Source organism: Lethenteron reissneri, chromosome 15 (genome assembly GCF_015708825.2).
Source record: "Lethenteron reissneri isolate LAM-NWPU_2019-01 chromosome 15, ASM1570882v1, whole genome shotgun sequence".
In the NCBI taxonomy this organism is placed as follows: domain Eukaryota; kingdom Metazoa; phylum Chordata; class Hyperoartia; order Petromyzontiformes; family Petromyzontidae; genus Lethenteron; species Lethenteron reissneri.
In genome coordinates this window covers 7,189,584-7,212,377 of record NC_083793.1, presented here as the reverse complement: position 1 = coordinate 7,212,377, position 22,794 = coordinate 7,189,584, and the positions used below count along the sequence as shown (strand labels likewise).

Sequence of the window (22,794 nt, the reverse complement as noted above, 5' to 3'; positions counted from 1 at the left end):
TCTCTGTGGGCTAGTCCTAATGGCATCCTCGTGTTCCAAGCGCTGCTTGTCTGCCAGTTTATCAAGTGGACAAAGTTTGTTAAACCCCTTTTTTCACACCAATTGGTACCTGCTCTGAATGTGAGTGGAGAAGATTGGGCGTAGAGGTAAGTTGAACCACGGTGGGAATGGCTTTGAGAGGCACTGACATGGACTAAAGGGAGCCTAATTACAGCGTACACATACTGATAACACAGGTTGCATTGCAGGAAGTAATTGGAGGTGATTGGGCAGCAAGACAGTTTAAGATGCCATCGTAAATGAAAATTGCTGCCCTTTTTAAATTCCTCCAGTAATATGTTTGTTCAGGTGTGTGGGAATTTTATCTTGAAAACCCAATTTTCATGTCCAGTTTATTGCATATAAGCGAGCGTTTTGTGCATTTGTCCTATTTTTTTATCGTGAGACCAAGCTGACAAAAAAACATTATTCCCAATTAATTGGGAATTGCGTTATTTTTGTCCATTGTTTATTTCCTTTTTTTTTCTAACTCAAAATCGTTTGGCGAAAAAAAGGATCTATTTGTAGTTTGTTTGAGGGATTATTTTTTTCACGCTTAGTTTTTTAGTCATGCTGCTGATTTTAAACACTGGTGTTCTGACGGTTATCCGCTATGGTGATGCGTGACGGATTCATGCTGTGGGTAGCAAGCTGCCAGCCAAGTGTCATGTGCCATGAAAACATTTCCAAAAATCAAAACAACAACAACACTGTCAGCTCTTTTACTCCAGTCATTCAAGTGTCAACATTGTCTCTTCACTAGAAAACTACACAAGGCCTTAGTGGATTGGACAAATGGGCTAGGTGTTAACAAACAACAAAATGCACTCTCTTTGTGGGAAAACGGTGAAGATGGATAAATACCACAACACTTCTCTGTTTGTAATCCCTTAAATGTTTTACTTACTTTCTCTGTCAAATAAATCACCGTGTAACTTTGCAAATGGATGCTGCCTTTGTCCGCCCCGCAATGTACGTGCGTACACACGCCACAGTTGAGCGGCAAGCCGTCTGCGGTAGATCAAGTTCGCGTCGTCCCACCTCTTCCAACGTGTCAGGCCAGTGTGGGCAAGTCCACTAGAGCTCACTCTCGTGGATATCCTTCCACCAGTGCTGACACGGGCAAGAAATTTGCAGGGCTTAACCATAACCTTTTCACTATGCAAGATGAATTGCTATTTTGGTAGTGTTTCTATACCTGACGGTATGTATGCGTCCTCCGTGTGCTCGTATGACATGCATGCACATTGGTTGATCAGAATCTCTGTTTTCGGAGCACAGACTACATTGCTTTACCATATGGTACATACTCTTAGGTTTTTTCGGTAAAGTCACGTAGGTAAAAAATAAAATTAAAAGTTAATAAAAGTAATAATGGAGATAAAATAAAATAATAAATCACGACGTTTCGGAGGCAACACAAGTCTCCGTCATCAGGTGGGACCGTCACAGCTAAAATTACTGCATCAAGTGAGGAAAATTCCAAAATTCCAAAAATTTTACCTATGTAACTTTACCGAAAAAACCTAAGAGTATGAATCCTTGCAGTCAGGAAAGCTTCAAATCTAGAAATATGGTACACAGTTTGGGTTGCATTGCCGCAGTCGCACTGTAGCTTGTCTTTAATGTTCCATTTACGAAGGAGATGTGTGCAGCAACCTGTTGATGTCCTGATGCCGTTGATGGTTCCACCTAGTGTCTTCGAAGAGGAACGTCAAAGCCAGGAGGAGCGACGTTTTTGTTATGGATGTTTGGACGTTGTTAATTCGAATTCTTCTCGGTTGAAACAGCCATCGCTCTTGCTTGCACATTTCTTAAATTGCTCATTGACATAGCGACTGCTGGCGCTGTGGTTCCTCGCCATCACAGTCCCAGGTGGCGGAGGAGGAGGCACGGACGAGCCCCGAGCTCACCGACCGGATCCGACAGCTCGAGAAGGAATTATCCCAGAACCGGTCAGGAGGTGGCCAAGTCGCAGGCAGAGGTGGACCGCCTCCTCGAGATCCTCAAGGAGGTGGAGAACGAGAAGCACGACAAGGACAAGAAGATTGCCGAGCTAGAGAAGTGAGTTTTCCCGATTTCGAACTGTTGGGTGTCATCGCGTAGAAATGACTCGACGCGACATCGCTTCATCGTCATTAATGCAGCTGCTTAACAAGAGGTGGCCAGGTAGCTTTGGGGACTGTGCAATGGGCTGCCACTGTTAAGATCCTGGATTTTAATCTTGGCGGCTAACTGAGAATGAACTGCATTCTCAAGTGTAGAGAGGTGATGGTCTCAGCCCGGTCGATCATCCATGACCGTACAATAAAGAGGCACTTTATTTTTTTAGTAATTTGGCTAAATTCATTGCTCTTTGAATTCAAATTTATTTTATACGTACATTGGGTGGACTGCCATGAATTGAACATTAAAACAACAACAACAATGCTTTTACTTGAGTCGTTCAAGTGGCAACATTTTCACTTCACCTTGAAAGCTTCACGCACCCCTATTATGCGGTAAAATGACATCACTTGAAGGAATCTCAGACGAGTTTCTGTGGTAACTTCTTCCATGGTCCACGGACCATTCTCTAACACAGAATGATGCACTGCTGTCCGAGAGTTCTGAATTGGGAGGCTTTGTATCATGACGTGTTGCCAAGAGCACAATCGGAATAAAATTTAGACAAAATTGAATAAAGTATTAGAAATGTAGAGTAGACCAAAGGTTGTTTGAATTACCCTCCAGGGTAGAGAGCTTCCTTAGTATTTTCCCCTTTGTCTGAGCAATACAAATTTCCCCGTGTAAATGTTATTTTATCAGGTCTTTTCTATATTTTAGAGAAAATACTTGAACACTCACAAGTAATGTTTGAATAAGAAAGCTTTTTTTACTGTTTTTTTTTTACGTCTGTAATGTAATAGGGTTTACGCCATGGCCTGAACTCGGTGATGACATTGCGGTTTAAGTCTACGGGTTTACTTTGATCACCACACCCAACATACAGAGCAGTGCAAGCTTTGCTCATTTCCATGTGGTGTGTTAATTTCCATTGTGAGCATTGGATACTTGCTCACACTTGAATGTGACCAACTAACTTCAGTGTTTTTTCAATGGACTAATGTTTCGTTTTATTTCAAAGCACTTTTCTATTCTGAACTAATCATGCCCTTTGTTTAATATCCTTTTGTGCTGTACTGCTTTAAATAATGTAATTGAATGTATTGTATCAGAAAGTGCACGTAACCTTATTGTTAACTTTAGTTCTAATCATGGGACCTCCTTTGCCAGTACCAGAATATGAGAATAGGTTTTCCCCTTTTTTCTGGCAACAAAACAGATGTTAAAACACCAAACTGAAACCTTTTACAAGGAATCATGTCTGCATTAACCACAATACTTGTGGTCTTTGAAACTGATTGGTCCACACCAGAGACAACTTTCTCTGGTGTGGACCAATCAGTTTCAAAGACAATGCATATATTATTAGTGTTTTTTGTTTTGCATTCTGACCACAAGTATTGTGGTGAATGCAGACATGATTCCTTGTAAAAGGTTTCAGTTTGGTGTTTTAACATATTTAACACCTGTTTTGTTGCCAGAAAACAGTGGAAAACCTATTCTCATATTTAGTTATAATCATGGAGATTTTTTTACTCATGAAAGCCTCACTGAGTCTCAAGACACTTTTTTCTCTTCCCAAAAAGGTCCTTCATTGGGATGTTTAACCAGTATTATTCAACAATGAATGTTGCCACGTGGGAGGAAACTGGAATTCCCGGAGAAAAACCCACACGCATAAAGTGGTAACACTCAAAATCTCTGCACGGATTGATTCGCAGAATCCGTTTCTGTACTGACATCTCCTGGTCACCTCACATTTCCAAAACAAGATTCATCAATATTACAGCCGGTGGGTCTTGACAAAATGACTGTGTTCACGGAGAGACATGCCCCTAATACTCTTCCTTATGCTGTGTGCTCCTCCTTCACTCCGACCTCCCTTGCACCAATCCCAGCTCTACTCCCAGGTTAGTAGTCCTCATCGAAGCCTACCATCGCTTGTACGCATGTCATTCCACAATCATGATTTTTATTTTTTTCCCCCTCCCGCGTTGCCGTATTGTGCGTTCAGATTGACAGCAGAGTTATCGCCGTCCGTAACGACATGGTGCTGTTGTTTCTGTGATAATTCACACCTCGGTTTTTTGTTTAACTTTTAAGGTCACAGTCGTCCGTGGACTGCGTTAATCGTCGTGTTTTCCTCCTGTGTTCATATCTCACGTTGTGTGTCTTTACAACCGTTCAAATGTCAACCATCTAGCAACATTCCAGTTGCGTTTTACTTGTTTAATTGTGTTTTATTTCTTTATTTATTATCAGCGCCTTCACGCGATGGAATGCAGTTCATTGTATCGCATACTGTATAAAAGTGCAGCTGTCTTAAAATGCCAGCGAAAATGTTGCGGCGGCGATTTAATTTGCATGCAAATAGTTGCGCCGAGAAGCATTTAGCGTCTGCTTTGGCTGCTGGCTTTTATTTTCGGCTGGCCCTGTGGATGCTGCCAGCGATTCCCGTAGATCATAAATCGCGTCCGCGCCGGACAGGGCGCCGTACATCATACGGGCCGGATCAGAGATGGGGAGGGGGCCAACGGGCCCTATTCATCACGGCGCCCATTTCACAATCTGGCAGCACATCGGTCATTCGTCATGCGTAGAATGCTGCGGCAGTGACACTGGCCGTTTGAAATGAAAGCTCCGTAGTGGGATTTGAAAATCCCCAGATGTGCAATGAGAGCTTGTGGGGGGGGCCCCATGGGACAAGGTGTGCGCGATCGCGGCTCGGGGCAGCTCCGCCGGATGCTAAGTACACCCGTGGCACACCGCGGTTGTCAGTCGTCGTGAGGGCTTCCCATACCTCGCTTTGTCATTTTTTTTATCGGTGTTCCTCTGAGTGCGTGTGGCATGCGTTTGTGCATGTTTGTGGTTCACTTGCAGCGGCCATAAATCGCTAGCCTTGATTTGACTCTGGACGCCCCTCTGTACCCGATGCTCTTGTTGACTCAATCAAACGGGCCGAGTTCACACGTCGCACATGGAAATAGCATAAAATAAATGGATACATTATTTTAACCCGCACAAAAGCAAATATCCGAATACGTTGAATTGAATGCTGCGTACCCATGCGTAGTTCACAAACAAATCGCTCTTGATGCTCTCCACTGTGGCAGATCTCAGAAGATTAGCAGGGTTGAGACTGGATAGCGCTTGGATGAGTGACCACCATGCAAAAACAGATGCTGTAGGCTGCTTCGTACCTATGTGGGCACCAGAGGGCAGTGCAGAAATATTCATTCGTATCTTGTACTATGCTCCAATGTCTGTTCCCCAACTTCACCAGCCCCGCTAAGATCATAACGTGTTCAGGTATGGTCAAATGACTGCCACGACCCGCACGGCATTAGGAGGCCTTCATCCAGCAGTGGATTGTCAAAAACGGCTGTGCATGCCCATACACAGTCTCTGTAAATCAATAAAGCGAAGAAAACCTGCTGCGGCTTTTTACTCATTAGCGTCTGGGCTGGCGTACATTTGTGCCACGTAACGGGAAGCAATTTTGAAATGTTTTTGGAAACATCCATCTTCATTCCATCTTGTGTGCCAGGGTTTTTTTTCGTCCCAAGTCGCACATATAGGTGCTGCTGGATGCAAGACCGTTGTCATGGAGAGGAATTAGGCACGCAAACATTGCAAATAGCGGTCCCATATTTTTTTTCAGTCACCACTTGCGGCTGGAGAATAGATCTTGTCGGACGCCATGTACCCAAATTTAAATGAAGGGATCGACTTTGGGATGTTGTTTTGCCAGCTGCGCCTCTAGATATGGCAGGCACTGTAAATTATCTTCTGCAAAGAATCTGTTTGTTGAGTACTTTGTGACATTGATCTATACTGTAAAGTGAGCCGAGCACTTGGCGTTCGCATGCCTTGGCACACATTCACACACGTACGCGCGTAGCCGTTCCTCCGAGCTCCTGCAAGTGGCAATTGCTTCTCAGAATTAACAGCTGTGGTACTGCTTGGGCAAGTGTTGCTCACTTGTGGGCGAGGAGAGTGCCTCCTCCGCTCCATGATTAATGCACCTCATAGGTATCTGCTGCCCTCTGCAATTTTGTGTGTTTTCTTACGTTTTCGTACGCATTTAGTTGCTTATTTAAAAGTTGCAACTTTATTTAAACACGCAAACACATCACGCCTGCACTGAATTGCCATTTCCTCGCAGTACATGACAAAAGATTAATTGCAGCGTAAAATTAATTGGGCAAGGAAAGTAATTATTTTTCTAGAGCTTAGTGGTTTGCGATGCACATTTACCCAAGTCTCTGGAATGGCCATGGTAGATTAGCGTGATTGTGTGGGCAGCATGATAAATAGCAAACTGGAGGGGAAAGCGTTCTTTTTCCTCTTTTTTCCATCTAAAAAAATAAAACATGTTGCAATTCGAAAGAACTTATATGCACCTTTGGAACGCTCCCCAGCTCAATTTATAACAATAACCCTGGCAAGAAATGGCAGCAGGGGGTCTTTAAATAAATTTACAAATCGGTACAAATATGTTGTCTCTTGAAAATTCCAAACCCATCCTTTATTCCTCAGCAATTCATCTAGGGAGTGGGGTGGGGGTAGGCAGAGGCTTTTGTACTCTGCACATTTTCACAATTTTCTTTGAAGGCAGCTGCGGGTACGGTGAAGAGAGGCCAGCGAGAATGAAAAACAGAAAGCAGGAGAGGGCCCCTTTCGTTTTTCTCCCTCGATCGTACGTGGCCGGCGTCTGCGGACTGTCTTGCCGGGCAAAAAAATAATTCCGGCCACATCACTGACATCCTTCCCTCTGAACCAGAACAGGTGGCCGCCTAGGTTCTTGCGCGGGCACTGACCCTCATTTCTGACTATGCCAAGTGCCCAGATGGCAAGGGGAAGTCTGATAACCCCTTCGGAGAGGGCCCTTGCTGGTGGGGTGGTGGCCGTGAGTGATTGATGCCGTGGTACAATACTTGGGCACACACCCTGGGAGCACTTGTGCGAAGTTTTGGCCAGAGCTGGGCTTCACGTTGTATTGCTTGGGGCCGTTGTGTGCCTTTGCATATCACGTAGCTTTTCTGTTATAAATCACGTATGCTCCCCTAAATCTCTTAATGGTTTTTTTTCTCCCATATATTTATGTGCTTGTGTATCATGTGGACAATTATTCTATGAGTTTTAAGTGGTAGCTTCGTTTGCATTGACTGTGCTGCAGGTTTTTGGGACAAACGGCTAGATCTATGTGTACAATAAATGTATGCCCTGCTGTGTTCAAAAGCATTTACAGTCGCAATTAATTATGGTCAATGTGATCAAACAACCAAATTGTATTGTGTGTGTTTATTTAATGCGGTATATTAAGCGATAAATTCTACTCTTTGATTTTTTCCATTGTATTTATCATTCATTTTGATCCCGATCAACCTCAAATAATTGCTATAGAACACAAATGTTGTGTTTCCCAGTTGTGTCTCCAATAATTACGTCATTTTATTAAGCAGATTAATTATAAGTGATTTCTATGTTTTTATTGGAATAGATAATTTAGGTTTATCACTTGTTTTTTACTTGCCCATTCTGAAAATAAAGACATGATACCGACACGATGACCGAACCCAAAAGAAACTAATTTAGGAATCATAACATTGGTCGTGAAAGCCTACATGTAAAATAATTTCAAGTGTCTTTTGCTTTGCTCTTTTAGTTTTTGCCTAACTTTGCAACCTTCTTTGCTAAGTTTTTTTTGTAAATGTTTCTGTCATTCGTTATTAACAGTCATTTCAATGTCTGTGCTGTATGAGATGGTTAATATTTTATTTGTGTGCCTCTTTATGCATTCTTCGTTTTCCGAGGAACGCATTGTAATGTCACTATTCCAATGTCGGCGTTCTATTCCAAATGTCACTGCCTTGGTGACGGTGTATCTCCTTGCCTCACTCCACTCTCAATTTGTAGTGTGTTATTTTTGTTATGAAATATAACTCCACAAACAAGCATGTAGATGTGCACGAAAAGTGCACCAGGAATCGTGTGAGGAGATTTGTGCTGGAAATTAAACTCGACGGGAAGATCGCTTTGATCAGGGAGCAAGTGCAAATTAAAGACGTCGTGTTGAGTGAAATTGCAGACAAGACACATTTCCTGAATAGATTATAGCCGATGAATGAGACGGGTAATGGAATGGCAACCAAAGGAGAAAAACACCTGCAGGTACAACCATCACGGAGATAGAGCAATTCTATCGCCTCATGTTGTAGGTGCATGATGGATTGTGATATCGCTAGACCACGAAGGATGGAATAGGTGTGGTGAGGCCTTCATCCAGCACTGGATGGATCGGGGATGTCGATAATGATGATGGCGGCGCATCTGACAACATGTTCATATAACCTGTGCTTTATAGTCGTGAGTTGCATCGCTGCGGATCCAAAAAAAATACGCCGTGAAACGTCGCGACAAATTCACGGGTGCATAACGTGGGGGCCGCTCTTGTACCATGTGACCCAGGGGGCTGAAGGACCACACAAAGAAGATGGCCAGTCTGAAGCACAAGGAGCAGATGGAGAAGAAGAAGAGCGCCCAGCTTCTGGAGGAGGCTCGCAAGCGGGAAGACAACCTCTCCGACAGCTCGCATGTGCTTCAGGTATTTGCTCTGCACCGGGCTGTGCGAAGGAAGGGGTGAAAGCATCCAGACTCTGCCAACGTTCTGTGCACAGAGCTGCCTGTTGTTGTTCTGGAAGATGCACGTATGCACGTGGAACTTCTTTCGCACAGCACGTAGCAAACCACTCTATTCGTGGGACATATGAAGGTAACATTGTCATCAGACCATTTGCTATGTTGGCATGTGTGTGCACAGTGTCAGATGGCCAGCAACAAACAGCATTATCAGATCTTCTTGGTTCTTTCGGTAAAGTCACGTAGAAGGGAAATAATAAAATAATTAAAATAAAACGGCTTAAATATACGCTCCAAGCGTGGTGATGTTTCATTCAGACGCTGTCCCCCCGACAGACCTGGTCTTCACCTGAGGACGGCTGCTTGCGTTGTGGCCGAAACGTCGTGAGAATTATTTTATTATGTTTTATTATTATTATTTTATTATTTCCCTTCTACGTGACTTTACCGAAAGAACCAAGAAGATGAATCACTGCAGTCACGAAAGCTTTAAATCGAAAAAAAAAGCATTATCAGAGTTAGATCGAGTAAGTTTATGAAAGTGAGATGATGGGATTAAGTGAATTGCTTAATGATTAATACACAATTAATTATCACACTTTCAGGGTCGCAATTCGTTTTTTTTATTAAGCTCTTTTTCACATTGTGGCGAATGGTGGCACCTCCAGTGGCTGCAGTGGTCACCATGAACCGATTTCATACAATGAATACGAATCAAATGACATTCATTGGAACACGTTTGATGTAATGTACGGATTCTGACCTTCGGACTTAATGATGAAAATCGACACATCGTTCCACTCATAGAATAATATAATTGTTATTACATCAACTGCTGGATAAACCCAACGAATAACCCGAACTTAAGGAATGGGGGGGGGCGAGACGACATGGTCATCCGCCTTTTGTAGTCAAAACGTTCTATTTTTCTTAATATTTGCACTCCCAAATTTCTCAAAAAGTTAAAATCCATTCTTGGAAAGCAGTAAAGTGAATTACAACACAGAAGACCGTACTTGCTGCTTTCAAATATCACAGTCCGTCATCTGGCAACGGGTGAATACGTTAGAAAAAACCGTTGGGTCAGTGTTGTAAAGACTAAGCTGACCCCCTTTCTTTGCCTGTGTAGCGGTTTTATTTTGCGAGTGTCATGAAACACTTTGCTCGTGACTTTTCAATTGAAATATTTGCCCCAGAGTAAATCTCCGTGCCTTAAATACACTTGAGCTTTCTGGCCTGAAAAAAAAAAGCCTTGTGCTGAGTGACCGACACTGTTACACTGTAAATCTGGCTGTCAGCACTTGCTGCAGGTGAAGTGACGAAAGATAAACAAAGCGATTTGTGTGTGTTTAGCCACCTCTGGTATTAGACTGGCCATGATAAGGTGAGTGGCCTTCAAAAGGACAGGTGAAAACAATGGTCTTAATATCACCCCCTGCAACGCCTTTATTGTCGAACTTCTGATATAAGTGTCGCCAGCGTTCAGGTCGGTTGCCTCTGTGCGACAGTGAGCGGGCTCGCATTCGGAAGGTTTGCTAGTTCAAATCCTCGTTGGGGGTTAAAACGCAGTCCCAGGGAGAAGACAACAGTGGTTGTCCTTTGGATAGACCAGCCCCCGCAATAGAAACGTGTAATTTCCTGCCCCTGAATCGTCGCTTTGAATGGGAGATGAGAGCTTCTTTAATGTTCCTCTGAGCAGGAAATCGCAATTCACGTCTGTCTAAGGGAGGGCTGTTTGTTGAATAGGCTGGCAAAAAACGATGTTCTTCCGATTGGATATTGCAGGGCCTTGCGTCGCGTCCTTTGGGTTTTACAATTAACCACTGAGTATAAGCAAAGCAGCACATCCTTTATTCCCGCATGTCACATTATGCAAGTCTAAAATGTCATTAGAGCCATTGGTTGCCTTCATTATTCATTCGTGTTGATTTTGTGACATGAGAGAAATGTGACCCGTTGCAAAGAAAATGGATAAATTAAATAATAAAGTTAAAGCTAAGTCCATTAATTCATTATTCGTGCGCCAGAATATGTCTCTGGCTGTGGAGCAGTGTTTGCATACCAAGTTTCACTCATCCTCTCCCACTTAAATCGTCATTGAACCAGTGTTTATCATTACTCTGGTGGACTTCATAATTCCAGTCCGTTGATTAATTACTTACGTAAATGTTAATCTGGAGGTGACATAAATAAATCTTTAGAATTAATTTCCACTTTAAACAGCAGGGGGGCAGTCAGCAATGTGTAAGGAAAATCAAGCACGGTGTTATTGCAGTAAAGACTGACGGTTAATGAGGAGCTATTCTGGAAAGTTTGGAGACTGTTTGGTTTCACGCACTATCTAATGAACCCCGAGTTCGGATCTCGCCCCTGACTGCACCATCAACGGTAGGTGATATATTTACTAATGCAGAGACACCCCCCCCCTCCCCCATCACCAACCTGCACTCCTCAGCATCATGGTGTAAAATGGTCCCCAGGGGCAACACAGCATAGGGAGGCATTTTTTCAGCAGTGGTTTGACTCGGGGTAGTCGACTTAAAATGATTAACAAATCACAGACTGACTCATAATTAGTGTTTTGGGTTAGATCGTGTGGGTGGAATTTTGTTATGTAACAGGTTCATGCAATCTCTCCGACACAATGTTTATTTTGTTAGATTTAAGCTCTTGAGAATTTGAAGATGAATTTGACCATCGTGTGGCAAAACTCCAATCTCATAGCAGAGGAGTGTATGGGAGAGTGAAGAGGACATTTTAACATCATTTCTTCAGCAAATGTATTGTCCATTCTCTCTCGGACACATGAGATCGGACTGCTTTGCGAGATTTCCATGTGTGTTCATTGTTCCATCTCATGATGCTGATTGCAAACTGAGAGTGAACTTGTGGGGGGAAATATATATAGATTTATATTTACATGTAGACTTTTGAATTGCACCGCTATTCTTTATATGCAGCACCATGGAAATCTCGTAATTTTACAAAAAACTAACGAACATTAACAATAACATTGTATTGATAACACTGGTCAACACACTTTTTCTGGCATAAGGTATTCCAACGGTTTTAAGGTAATTTTGGTGTGCTGATTCCAAATATGGCATCAGTTTTTATCAGGTTTTTGAGATATCAAATATTGCATTTTCAATAAAAACTGCAGAAGAAAAATATGAAATAAATGTGGATATGTACATAAAATGATATTATAAACACTCTATCTTAAAAATACAGCACCATATTTTAACACTAAAGCAGTCACTGACTCGCAACAACTTGCAATCATAAGTGACAGAGTTCATTTCGGGTAAAATCAATGAAAATGGGGTATGCCGATAGCATAAAAATGAGATGTGATATAGCAAATCTGAGATCAGATTTGGAATCGGCACCCTGAAATTAGTCTAAAACAGCTGCAAAAGTCCAGGCCAGAAAAAAATGTTTTTTTTGTTGACCAGTGTAATCGAACTAGCAGCCACACATCCGCAATAAGCCATTCTATACATTCTCCGTTTTTAGGACTCTTATGCGCACACACAAGCAGCACGCTGTGTGCTCAATGCACTGAAGTGGAGTAGGAATCCTTCCGCTATAAAACCAGGATTAATGCAAGTCCAAATCCATATTCTCTTGCACGTTGAAGGCATTCACTGCTGATCATCAGCCGCATCGGAAGTACTCGGTGTGACTGCTCGGCTATAAAAACCAAGATTAATGTGGATACATTCCCATTGCAGAAGCCAGGGCATGGGTTCCCTTCTTTCCTCGCCTTATGGAGCTAGAAACTTTGAGATGTTGGCTGTGTATTACTGTGTATCAGTATATAATATCTGTTAATTGTTTATTTCGCTTTCTTATGCCAAGCCATGTGACCTACTCCAAAAGCTATAGTAGTCCATGTCAGAGCCGAGTAAAAATTCATATTAACCATGAAATACACACTATTTATTCACGGTGGATGTTACAAATCACCTGACTTCATTTAAAACTAGTAGGCCATTTTCTTGGTTCTTTCGGTAAAGTCACGTAGAAGGGAAATAATAAAATAATAAAATTTTTACATTATAAGATAAAAATTCTCACGACGTTTCGGCCACAACGCAAGCAGCCGTCCTCAGGTGAAGAACAGGGCTGTCGGAAAGACGGCGTTCTAATGAACACTGCTAAGCGTGGCAGCGTATTTTTAAGCTAGATCGGAGGAGGAGAGAGCCTTGACAAAGGAGTTTACATATCAACAGAGGAATTTAGCATATTGATGACAAATGCAGATATGAGATTAGTCCCTGCTTCTGGAATGTGTAGGTGGTGGGGGGTCTCAAAGTCATTGTGTGCCGGTGTCATAGTCCAAATTTTACAATTACCCGCAAATTGTTACATGGGCAATGAGACGCAGCAATCATCGCCCACTACTGGCAGACTTGTGCTCATTTGCAGGCAAAGTGCCGTGCCTCTCTGTGCCCACAGGGACAGCTGCCGCTGGGGGTGTGTGCCGCTTTTCAAACATCTTAGATGAGACATAAGTGTAAAGCGTTCTGAGACGCCCTGGCGCAAATGGCGCTGTATCAAAAACAAAAATAGTTCTCATCATTATCTCCATTTGTGCCGTCAACAAGAGTTCCCTCCGCCTGTTACGATATTTCTCCACCTCTCTTGTTGCGTATAATATTCCAGTGAAACCCATCGACAAAATGCTCATGGTGAATACAACATGAAATGCAAAGCATTGTATTTGGCACTTGTGGTATTTTTATGCAATTTGTGTGCATTATAACTACAAGGCAGACGACCGCTTGACTTGTTTCACGATACAGTATACTAAAGTTTGTAAACTTTGCTGCAAAAAAACTATTGTGAGGCTCACAGGGATTTACGCAAACAAATGACAGCACAGCGATACGATAATGGTCATGTGACCTTTTTTACATTAAATACATGGGTATGGCATGGCAATACATCGTGCAATTTAAGGTCAGGAGTAAAACATTAAACTAAGCAAAAAGCAGATATAAATGCAAAGATATTTATTTTTTGTAAGTTCACACATGCTGTTTGAACTAATATATTTAGATTTGTTTCTTTTGTCAGTGTTGTTGATGGAACTCTGTTTTTCAAATTCAGTTTGTGCAAAGACATAAAAAAAATGCAATTCCACGCTTTATGTCGATGGCCGTTATGAACGCGAAGCGACTCTGTGACCATAATGTGTTTGACAGCAGAGTAGAATTGTCCAAAGTGTAGGGGTTTTGCAGGCTGTTAAATTGTCTCGAAAAACTTTTTTTCTGTTTGGGAATTGGGATGGGTCTCGTGAAACAAAAAAAAGGAGGGGTCCCTCCACTTTGGAGCCTCGATGAAAGATGCATTTGAGATTCCTTCGTGCGGACGTCATGCAAGCAATGCCGCTACGCTCACACACACACCACACACACACACACACGCGCCACACACGCATGCACTCTCGCGGCCATCCCCAACAGCATTCCACAACGTTCCACCTCAACAATGGTCCCCAGCCCGGAGCCAGCGTTGGTGGGAGAAAAAAAATTTGCCGAGTGCTTGCATTTCCATTCAATCCTGCGGGATGGCAAATTCATTTTAGCAAGGAGAGAGGCTGAACAATGCAGAACCTTTGCCAAAAAAACAAATGTAGGGAAAACATTTATATATGTGAGCCTGAAAACTAGGCCTCGCAGCAGGCTGACAAAGTGATGGGAAAGGTGGGGACGACTGTGAGCTTTCGAGGCAGGGGGACAAAAAGGAAAGTGTGCAAATGAGCCATGCAGACTGTTTGTCAACCATTCTTTTGTTTGGTCAATGTGCCGGTGCTCCATAACGTTGTGATTTATAGCTCATCACACTCACGGCGAACATTCCCAACCTCGTGTTTACTATACCTTCTCACCTACCCAGCTCGCCGGGTAAGCTAAACAAGTGGCTCTATGCGGACGGCGCAGGTGGCACACAGACAGGTCATTTTTTAAACACGTACTGCGAAGAAAGACTTCACTTAAAGAGGAGAAGAGTGGGTGGGAGTGGTGGGGGGTGAGGGAACGGGGCCGGAGAAGAAAGGTTAAAAAAAATGTTTAGAGCAGTTTTTTTTTTAGGCACCATCGTTTATAGTGGTTTGACCACAATGTTCACTACCAGTTCCTGGCGCCCTAGAAACAACCAACCAGACCCACTGGACCTTACGAAACTCTTATGTAAGTGACACCAGGGCACAGTTAAAATTCGCCCACGAAAGCCTGCTGCAGCGCAGAATGCTGCACGTACAATTACCGGCATTAAGTATCCGCTGCCGGATTGCTTGATTGAGCGGTGTGGAATTATAAATGTGGTTTGGGAATAAGCGTGGAATTCCGATGGTCGTATTGCACCGAAGGTGCCGGGGTAATTGTCTTTGTCTGCAGCAATAGACTCACATTGGTGCTTCGCCCATTGTTTGCAGGGTTAATCTTGTAGGGCCAAGGTACGGTGGTGCTTGCCAGTAGGGATATTATTTTAAATCATCGCGAAGTTTTTCCACCATATGGTTTTTGTAAAATCACTATTTAAAGGCAAATGCTGTTGTTCCTATGGTGTTTTTCATAGATTATTTTTTGGCAGTATTTGATATATTAGAAGGTGAAAGGACTGACTCATTTTTTTTTGGGTATTGCTGGCAAATTTTGAAAGCTAAGCCTTGTGGAGTACCAGGATCAAGGGGTTCTCTTGTATAACCTTGTGATACCCCATGCTGTTGTGTATATATGGAGCATATCGGTTTCAATGTCACATTTTTTTTTAAGTGCGCTGCACCAATCACGTAATTACTGCAATAACCTGAAACCGCAAATTGGTCACGTTGACCTGAATTTAGCTTTGGTGGTGTGATAATGAGGCTCATCGTGTTCATACATACTAAGGTGGTTGGACCATTGTGAGAACAACCAAAGATTTGTGCATTTGCATTTCGTTAAGCTAATTTACATATTCATTGTGTTTTATTTTTAGATCATTAACATTGGGCTCAAAGAGAAATCTGAACAAACCCAAAGGTCAAATACAAAAAGTTTGCTCAGGAGTGTGAGGTATCTGTTGAAGGGACACAACTAGAGAACACATCAGAGCCTGTATACCTAGGACAACTCTTGTAGGCGGACCAGGATCAAAAAAGACAAACAGGAGGATCTTGGACATGTAAGTGGAAAACTGACGGTAATATTGAGAAGCAACATACCAATGTATTTCAACAAACCAAGCGGAACATTTTTTTTTATCATTGTATATTGTCTGGTTTTGACATGGCTTAGAGACATGGACAAATGACGATAATAATTCAACAAAAGCTTGAAAAGTGTTCAAAGACGCATGGAGGTGCATGCCTGGAATTACGCTGAAGATTAGGGAACATACGCAGTTTCGAGACCTGATATTGACTGAAGAAGTGGCAGTGGGCGGTTCGGCAGGGCACATCGGGAGAAGGGCTGATGGCCAGTGATCAAGACAGATTACGGATTGGCAGCTAAAGGAGGGAAACCATTCGAGAGCACTCCCAACGCAGAGATGGAGCAATGAAATCCGTTTTGTGTGCAGGATATAGGTATATTGTTGCGTCGTTAGACTACAATATATGTTACTGGTAGGAACCTCCTGGTTACATCAGCCCACAGGGGATTATTGTGTCCGTCCGTCGTGCATCCAAAAATAGAAAGGGTGGGACTGGGTGGAGAGGGGAGGGGCTGGGTGGGGAGGGTGGTTGAGGGCCTGGGTGGGAAGCGGAGGGTGGGGAGGGGCTGGTTGGGGAGGGGTGGGGAAGGGTGGGGCTGGGTAGGGAGGGGTGGGGCTGGGTGGGGAGGGGAGGGGCTGGGTGGGGAGGGGTGGGGCTGGGTGGGGAGGGGTGGGGCTGGGTGGGGAGGGGTGGGGCTGGGTGGGGAGGGGTGGGGCTGGGTGGGGAGGGGTGGGGCTGGGTGGGGAGGGGTGGGGAGGGGTGGGGAGGGGCTGGTCAACGTTTAACCTACTCACGCCGGCTTGTGCCCGCCCTCAGTCGGCCATATTTGCGGAATACACCACGCCGCCGTTGACCCTGGCCATTGACCGAGCAACCCAACGTTCCTACCAGCTCCCTCCGTCGGAATGTGTTAATGCCTTGGAGAGGCATTCATGCAGCAGTGAATAGATCATGGCGATGATGATGATAATGAATGTTAAGCAGGCGGACTGCTTAACATTCATTGTGCTGACCAGTCCGCCTGCTGTGTTGTTTCACCTGAAGACGATGGCTTGTGTTACTATCGAAACGTCGTGATTTATTAGTTATTTTTCTATCTACATGACTTTACCGAAAGAACCAAAGAGTATGAATTCTTGCAGTGAAGAAAGCTTCAAATCAAGATTGAACTGCCTCTACGGGGATGATTTCCACACAACTCAGACATGACTTCAACCGAGAAGATGGATGCAAAATTTAGCAATCTTTGGAAGGACGTTGATCAACCAGGTATCGTGTTAACTGTTGTGTTGGCCGACTCTCTGAGTTGCATTACATTTCTAAGTTTGCTAAGTTTTATATATTTTTTCTCTTTATTTTTTCTCTATCACCTTGTTCCCTCTGTAAATTTCGCCCCCACCCTCTCGCCCGTTGTGGCGGCCCCTTCTCCCCTCCCTCCCTCTCCCTCCCTCTCCCCCGGATTGGCTGAGGTGTGCGAGCTCTGCGATCTTGCATTTACTTGCAAATTCCATCCCTAGCCGCGACCACTTGCCCTTGGGTTGTGCCCACCACAGGCGTTTGTGGTCTCTGGTTGCGGTGGCTCTCTCGCTACATTTCCTCCTGCCTCAGCAGTCCGCCTGCTGTGTTGTTTCACCTGAAGACGATGGCTTGTGTTGCTATCGAAACGTCGTGATTTATTAGTTATTTTTTCTATCTACATGACTTTACCGAAAGAACCAAAGAGTATGAATTCCTGCAGTCACGAAAGCTTCAAATCCAGAATGGTTAGGAGCATTGGCGAAGTGGTTAGCACAGAGTAACCCGAGTTAGATTCGCAGCCACGTTAACATTAGCGGCGAGGGTTTTATAAACCAGTTGCGAGTGCCTTGTTCACCAACCCGACTTGACCAGCATGGTAATGGCAGATCAAACAACCTCCATGACCGACATAGAATGGGGGAATCTTTAATCTAGTAGTGGATTGCCAAGGGGTTGTAAATTATATATGATACAATTATTACTGATTGTAGCATACACGCAGCGCAAATGCAAACAAATGCAATTCCCCACATAAACGTGCAGGAGTTGTCAATACAGGAATGCGGCTAGAGCGTGTTAAACCCGATGGTAGGGCTGGAAGTGGGGATCGTTCGCATTCTAAATACGTCAAATGTCAACTGCACATCGCATTGCTCAATGGCAGAGCACCAGCTAAGCATGGGCCCAGAAGAGATGTGTCCTGAACGCGTGGACTCGTACGTCCTTCTGTCTCAGCCGCGGGTAGTGAAAGGTGCGATGGAACCAACGCACATGGCCTCACTCCCCCCCGGACCCCCGCAATGTCACCAGCGCTAACATGCCACATCCATCAGCCTTCCCATGGGCAGCGGGTGGCGAGGAGCTAGAGACCAGATCAAAGTGCCTTAATAAAACAGCTCTATTTTGTTGTAAAAGATTAACTGGAAACTGCTGCTTTTTAGAAAAATACAGCTGCGAATGTTCAACCTGGTCCATTTTTTTGAAAGTGACATGTTTGCTTAGAGGACATCAAAAAGCAAAAAAAAAGTTTTACACCACAGTGAGTATAATGCAGCCTTGAATTAAAACCAGACTTTGAATGGCTGTTAGATTCATATATGTACATTCTTATAAGTCTCCAAAGGGCGGTACGCTTTGCGGAGCTCACGTGTGTGATGTGCACGCATAGTGCGACCCCAATGCTTGATACGACCGAACGGAGACAGTCTAACATCTCCATTGATAATAATGACAGACGCAAAGTAATGTAATGACCGTGCATCTGAGGAATTGTGGTGAATGTTTAATAATAAATTGCAATACTACAATGATTCTATGATTTTAAAACAATATCTATGTCCCTGTGCTCAGAATAAGTTAATTAAAGCGTCTTCAATCTTATAATGTTACCTAAACAAATGCTTCTCGAAAAAATATTGGTCTGGGAAGCCAATAGGCTGATGGAATAAAACTATTTGTTTTTATACATGGAGACGAAATGGAGGTTTTCTCATAAATACGTTTCCCACGTAATTGTAGATTATGCATTATTTATACTCTTTGGTTTTTTCGGTAAAGTCACGTAGGTAAAAAATAAAATAAATAAAAAATGAAAACAATTAAATTCAATTCCTTGTCACAGCCATTTCTTAGACACACTTGAACGGTTGTGCTTTCGCTACGTTGTCCCCACCTGAAGACGGACACTTGTGTTGCGCCCGAAACGTCGTGATTTAATTGAGTTGTTTTCACTATTTATTTATTTAACCTACGTGACTTTACCGACTAAACCAAAGAGTATGGATCCTTGCAGTCACTAAAACTTCAAATGTAGAAATATGCATTATTTATTGAAATTTCAAGAACTACGCATGATAGTTTAGCTGAGGATAATTGAATAAATGCGACAGAACACAAAGTACAACTTCTAAAGCTCCGAAATCTAAAAAAAAAAATACTAAATAACCCCCTGTTCCTGAAGACGACCGCTTGTGTTGCGATCGAAACGTCATAGTTTTTATTATTATTTTCTTTGAACCTATCTACGTGACTTTAACCGAAAGACCCAAGAATATGAAAAAAATAGTTTCTAGAATTCATTCATAACTTGGATTGGCACAGAGGTGGTGAATAATTTTATGCCTACTAACTTGGTTGGTTTACAAAGAGATACAAATAATAACTAAACAACATAATTAAGTTATTATCAATTCTAGTTAGATATCTTTATTTAAAATGTATTTTAAAAATGTGTATGCGGAAGTAGTTTGGATAACCAGAGTTAGCAACTCCGCACGTTCTTCCTGAGACATTATGAATCGGTATATCATTAATATACAACTCACTTTTTAGTGTTTCATAAATATATTTGAAACGACAAAAAAAAACACTCGGAACCTCTCGTACGTTTTCTTCAGTAGCTTCTCAGGGACCCTGAGGAGTGTTTGCTAAGCAATGCGGATGTTCGTTTAGTGTTATTTTATTTACGGAGCCCATTGCTCATTGCGGGACAGCTGAAGGGTAATTAGGCAGAGAGAACCTCCCCCGCTGCTCGCATGGAAATGCATGGCGGGTTCTGGCCAGAATCCAGCAGGGCCATCAGCGAGCACACACACACACATCTGGAATCCTTGCCATGCCGCGTATTGGAACACCTTGACTTCCCCCGCCGAGTTATGAACGCGGCCTTTCAGTGGGAGCAAAATGTTGGCTCAAAATGTTCAAATCGCAGTATGGACGGGACCCAAGGTGTTTTTTTTTCTCCTCCCAAATCGCAGGTCTCGTGAGCCACCGTGATATGCATGCCTCTGCATGTTTACCAACATCCTCTCTGTCCAAATACAAATTAAGTCGCACTGGCACCCCACGTGCCAAATTGCTCAAACGTGTGTCAGGTGGCATAGAGAGTGCTGAATCAAATTAACTATAACTCGCGCTGCCCCACGCATTTGCGTGGCATCCAACTGAAGTGAATTCCAAGCGATGTGAATTTTTTTTTGCTATTCACTCGCTGGCCAACTTTAAATCGACAATAATGACATAATAACATCATTTAGCAGTAATAATATAAGATATCAACACCAGCCCTTGAACCAGTCCAGAGCCCGCATTGGTCACTGTGATTGGTGGCTGCCACCATGCCGCCAGGTTAACAGCTGATTAGTATCAGCTTGATTTCAATCTATGTTTTGTGGGATGTGTTAGCAATGCGATGCATGCAGTATGTAAGAACTCTGTATTTATATTGAAAAGATCGGTAAACTTGGTGAACCATGGTGGTTGATGAGGGGTTGGCATTTGGAAAACTCTGGTTTATGCAAACACACTTGCTGTCACTGCAATGTTTTTGTGAGCCAACTTAATATTGGCTAAGAAAATCACATAGTGTAACAAGTCAAGTTTACTTTCTTTCATTTAGTTTTAAATACTTGCCATTCATTGCTATTAAGTGTTGTGTATTAGCATTATTTTACATAGGCGGTATTCTTTAAATTTGAGTTATAACGAAACCCAACTAATTTCTGCATCCAGCGCTACGTATTGGAATGCCATTCATCTGTTTTGTCCGCTGAATTATATTCTCGGCCCACATTAACACTCAATTAGCGAGTATGAGGCAGTGTTACCTTAAACGGTTCTGAAGCCGCCAAGTTTAAATGGGTTCCCTCTGCAGTGAAGCGTCGTGTATCGTCTCTCAGCTGGCACGGCCGTTGGCTTCTTGCGCCTCGTCGCGGTTTAAACAGCTGTTGGCTCGCGTGGTCCGTCAGTAACCGCGGTGCCTAAGAATTGTTCCAAACCAAATGAGAGCAAGTTTTGTTGCCATTCAGGAACCCGTCAAGCAAGATACTCCGAAATATATACCTTGACTTAGTGAACAGCCAGAGCTGTGCCCAACAATTGGCGTTACTTTTTAAAAACTTAATTTATGGCTGAATTAACTATATTTCCTGACCGATAATGAGGGAAAAAACTACCCCACACATATTACACGTGTATCTTTGTGTACCTGGTTTTGAAAATCATTCACCTTGTTTTATACTTTAGTTGTTTCTTTTGTTCTTGAACATGAATGCTGATGTGATGTTAACGCGCCAGCTGAAGGGATAATTGGTCTTGTATATCATGCAGTTCACTGTGACCGTGAGCTCCATTCCAATATGAATAGAGAGAGCCAAGCCATTCACTGCACTCGTTTCCTGAATCAGGAGTGCGCACCCTTCAACGCACTCGCATGTCCACTTCTTCCCATCAGCTATCACGGACGTCCCACTCCCGGCGTGTTTATACTGTGATTGAATCGAGCACATCATCGCATAATGGCTCGAACCATTGCATGAATTGAACAAGAAAAGGTCTTCCCGACAATTTTATTTTTTTTCCATTTGGCTGGGGGGGCCCTAACATAGCATCTCGGCCACTACAAACAGACTCCATAACAATCCAGTTTGTCAGGCCAAGTGAAGTACAAGAGAGAGCTAACCTAACCAAATCCATCTGCGCGAGCGTCAAGAGCGGCACGCGTAGTGTTTCATCCCGTCGAGACAGCTCGCGTAATCCGGGGATGTGCTGGCTTGCTGCACGCATATGTGGGAATGTACTCGCGCACGTGTGTACTTGTTTACGGTTTGTGTACTCCGCTGTGAACCTGGTTACCCGAGTTCAATTCCTGGCCTCAGCTAACATCAGTGAAGAGTGGTATCTGAACCGGTACTGGGGCCCCCTTCCCCCTAGGTCGCTACGAACCTCAAAAGAGTGTCTGGTGCGGTGTGTTAAACATCATCGCTGGGGGAGACAAAGGCGCCCGGGTGTGACACTGCCTCGTTCACCGTGCGTCAATAGGCACTCGCTTAGCAGCACTTGCGCCGACTGTCTGTTCAAGGCTTTGTGGGGGGGATCTTTGTCCCTGTGCACTTGTGTCAGGACACCATGAGACAGAAGGATGACCGGATCGAGGAGCTGGAGGAGGCGCTGAGGGAGAGCGTGCAGATCACGGCCGAGCGGGAGATGGTGCTGGCACAGGAGGAGTCAGCGCGCGCTGCCTTTGAGAAGCAGGTCCTCTCCCACACGGCCCACACCTCCACCACCATGCATCCCATCATCTCCTCTGGCTCTCTACTCTCTCCTATCTGCCTGCCTGGCCTGCATGTCTGTCGGTTCATCTGCTTTTTGCTGTGATTGGGGTCCCATAGTTTTTATGGGGTGCTTTTGACGATGACATCAGCTAATCCAGCAGCATTTGTTTAACTGGTTTGCATCTCCTGATGAAACCCAGAATACCAAAATTGGTCCAGAGTCTGCTTGCT

General features: G+C 43.6%; 1 protein-coding gene across 1 annotated transcript in view; it reads left to right on the top strand.

Moving 5' to 3' along the window:
- The window catches only part of LOC133342647 (ELKS/Rab6-interacting/CAST family member 1-like), a 189,971-nt gene that overhangs the window by 79,580 nt on the left and 87,597 nt on the right, over positions 1 to 22,794 (top strand). The window contains 4 exon segments of the mRNA XM_061551931.1: positions 1,909 to 1,986; positions 1,988 to 2,103; positions 8,617 to 8,752; positions 22,412 to 22,543. Of these exon segments, the coding sequence (XP_061407915.1) occupies positions 1,909 to 1,986; positions 1,988 to 2,103; positions 8,617 to 8,752; positions 22,412 to 22,543 (462 nt within the window).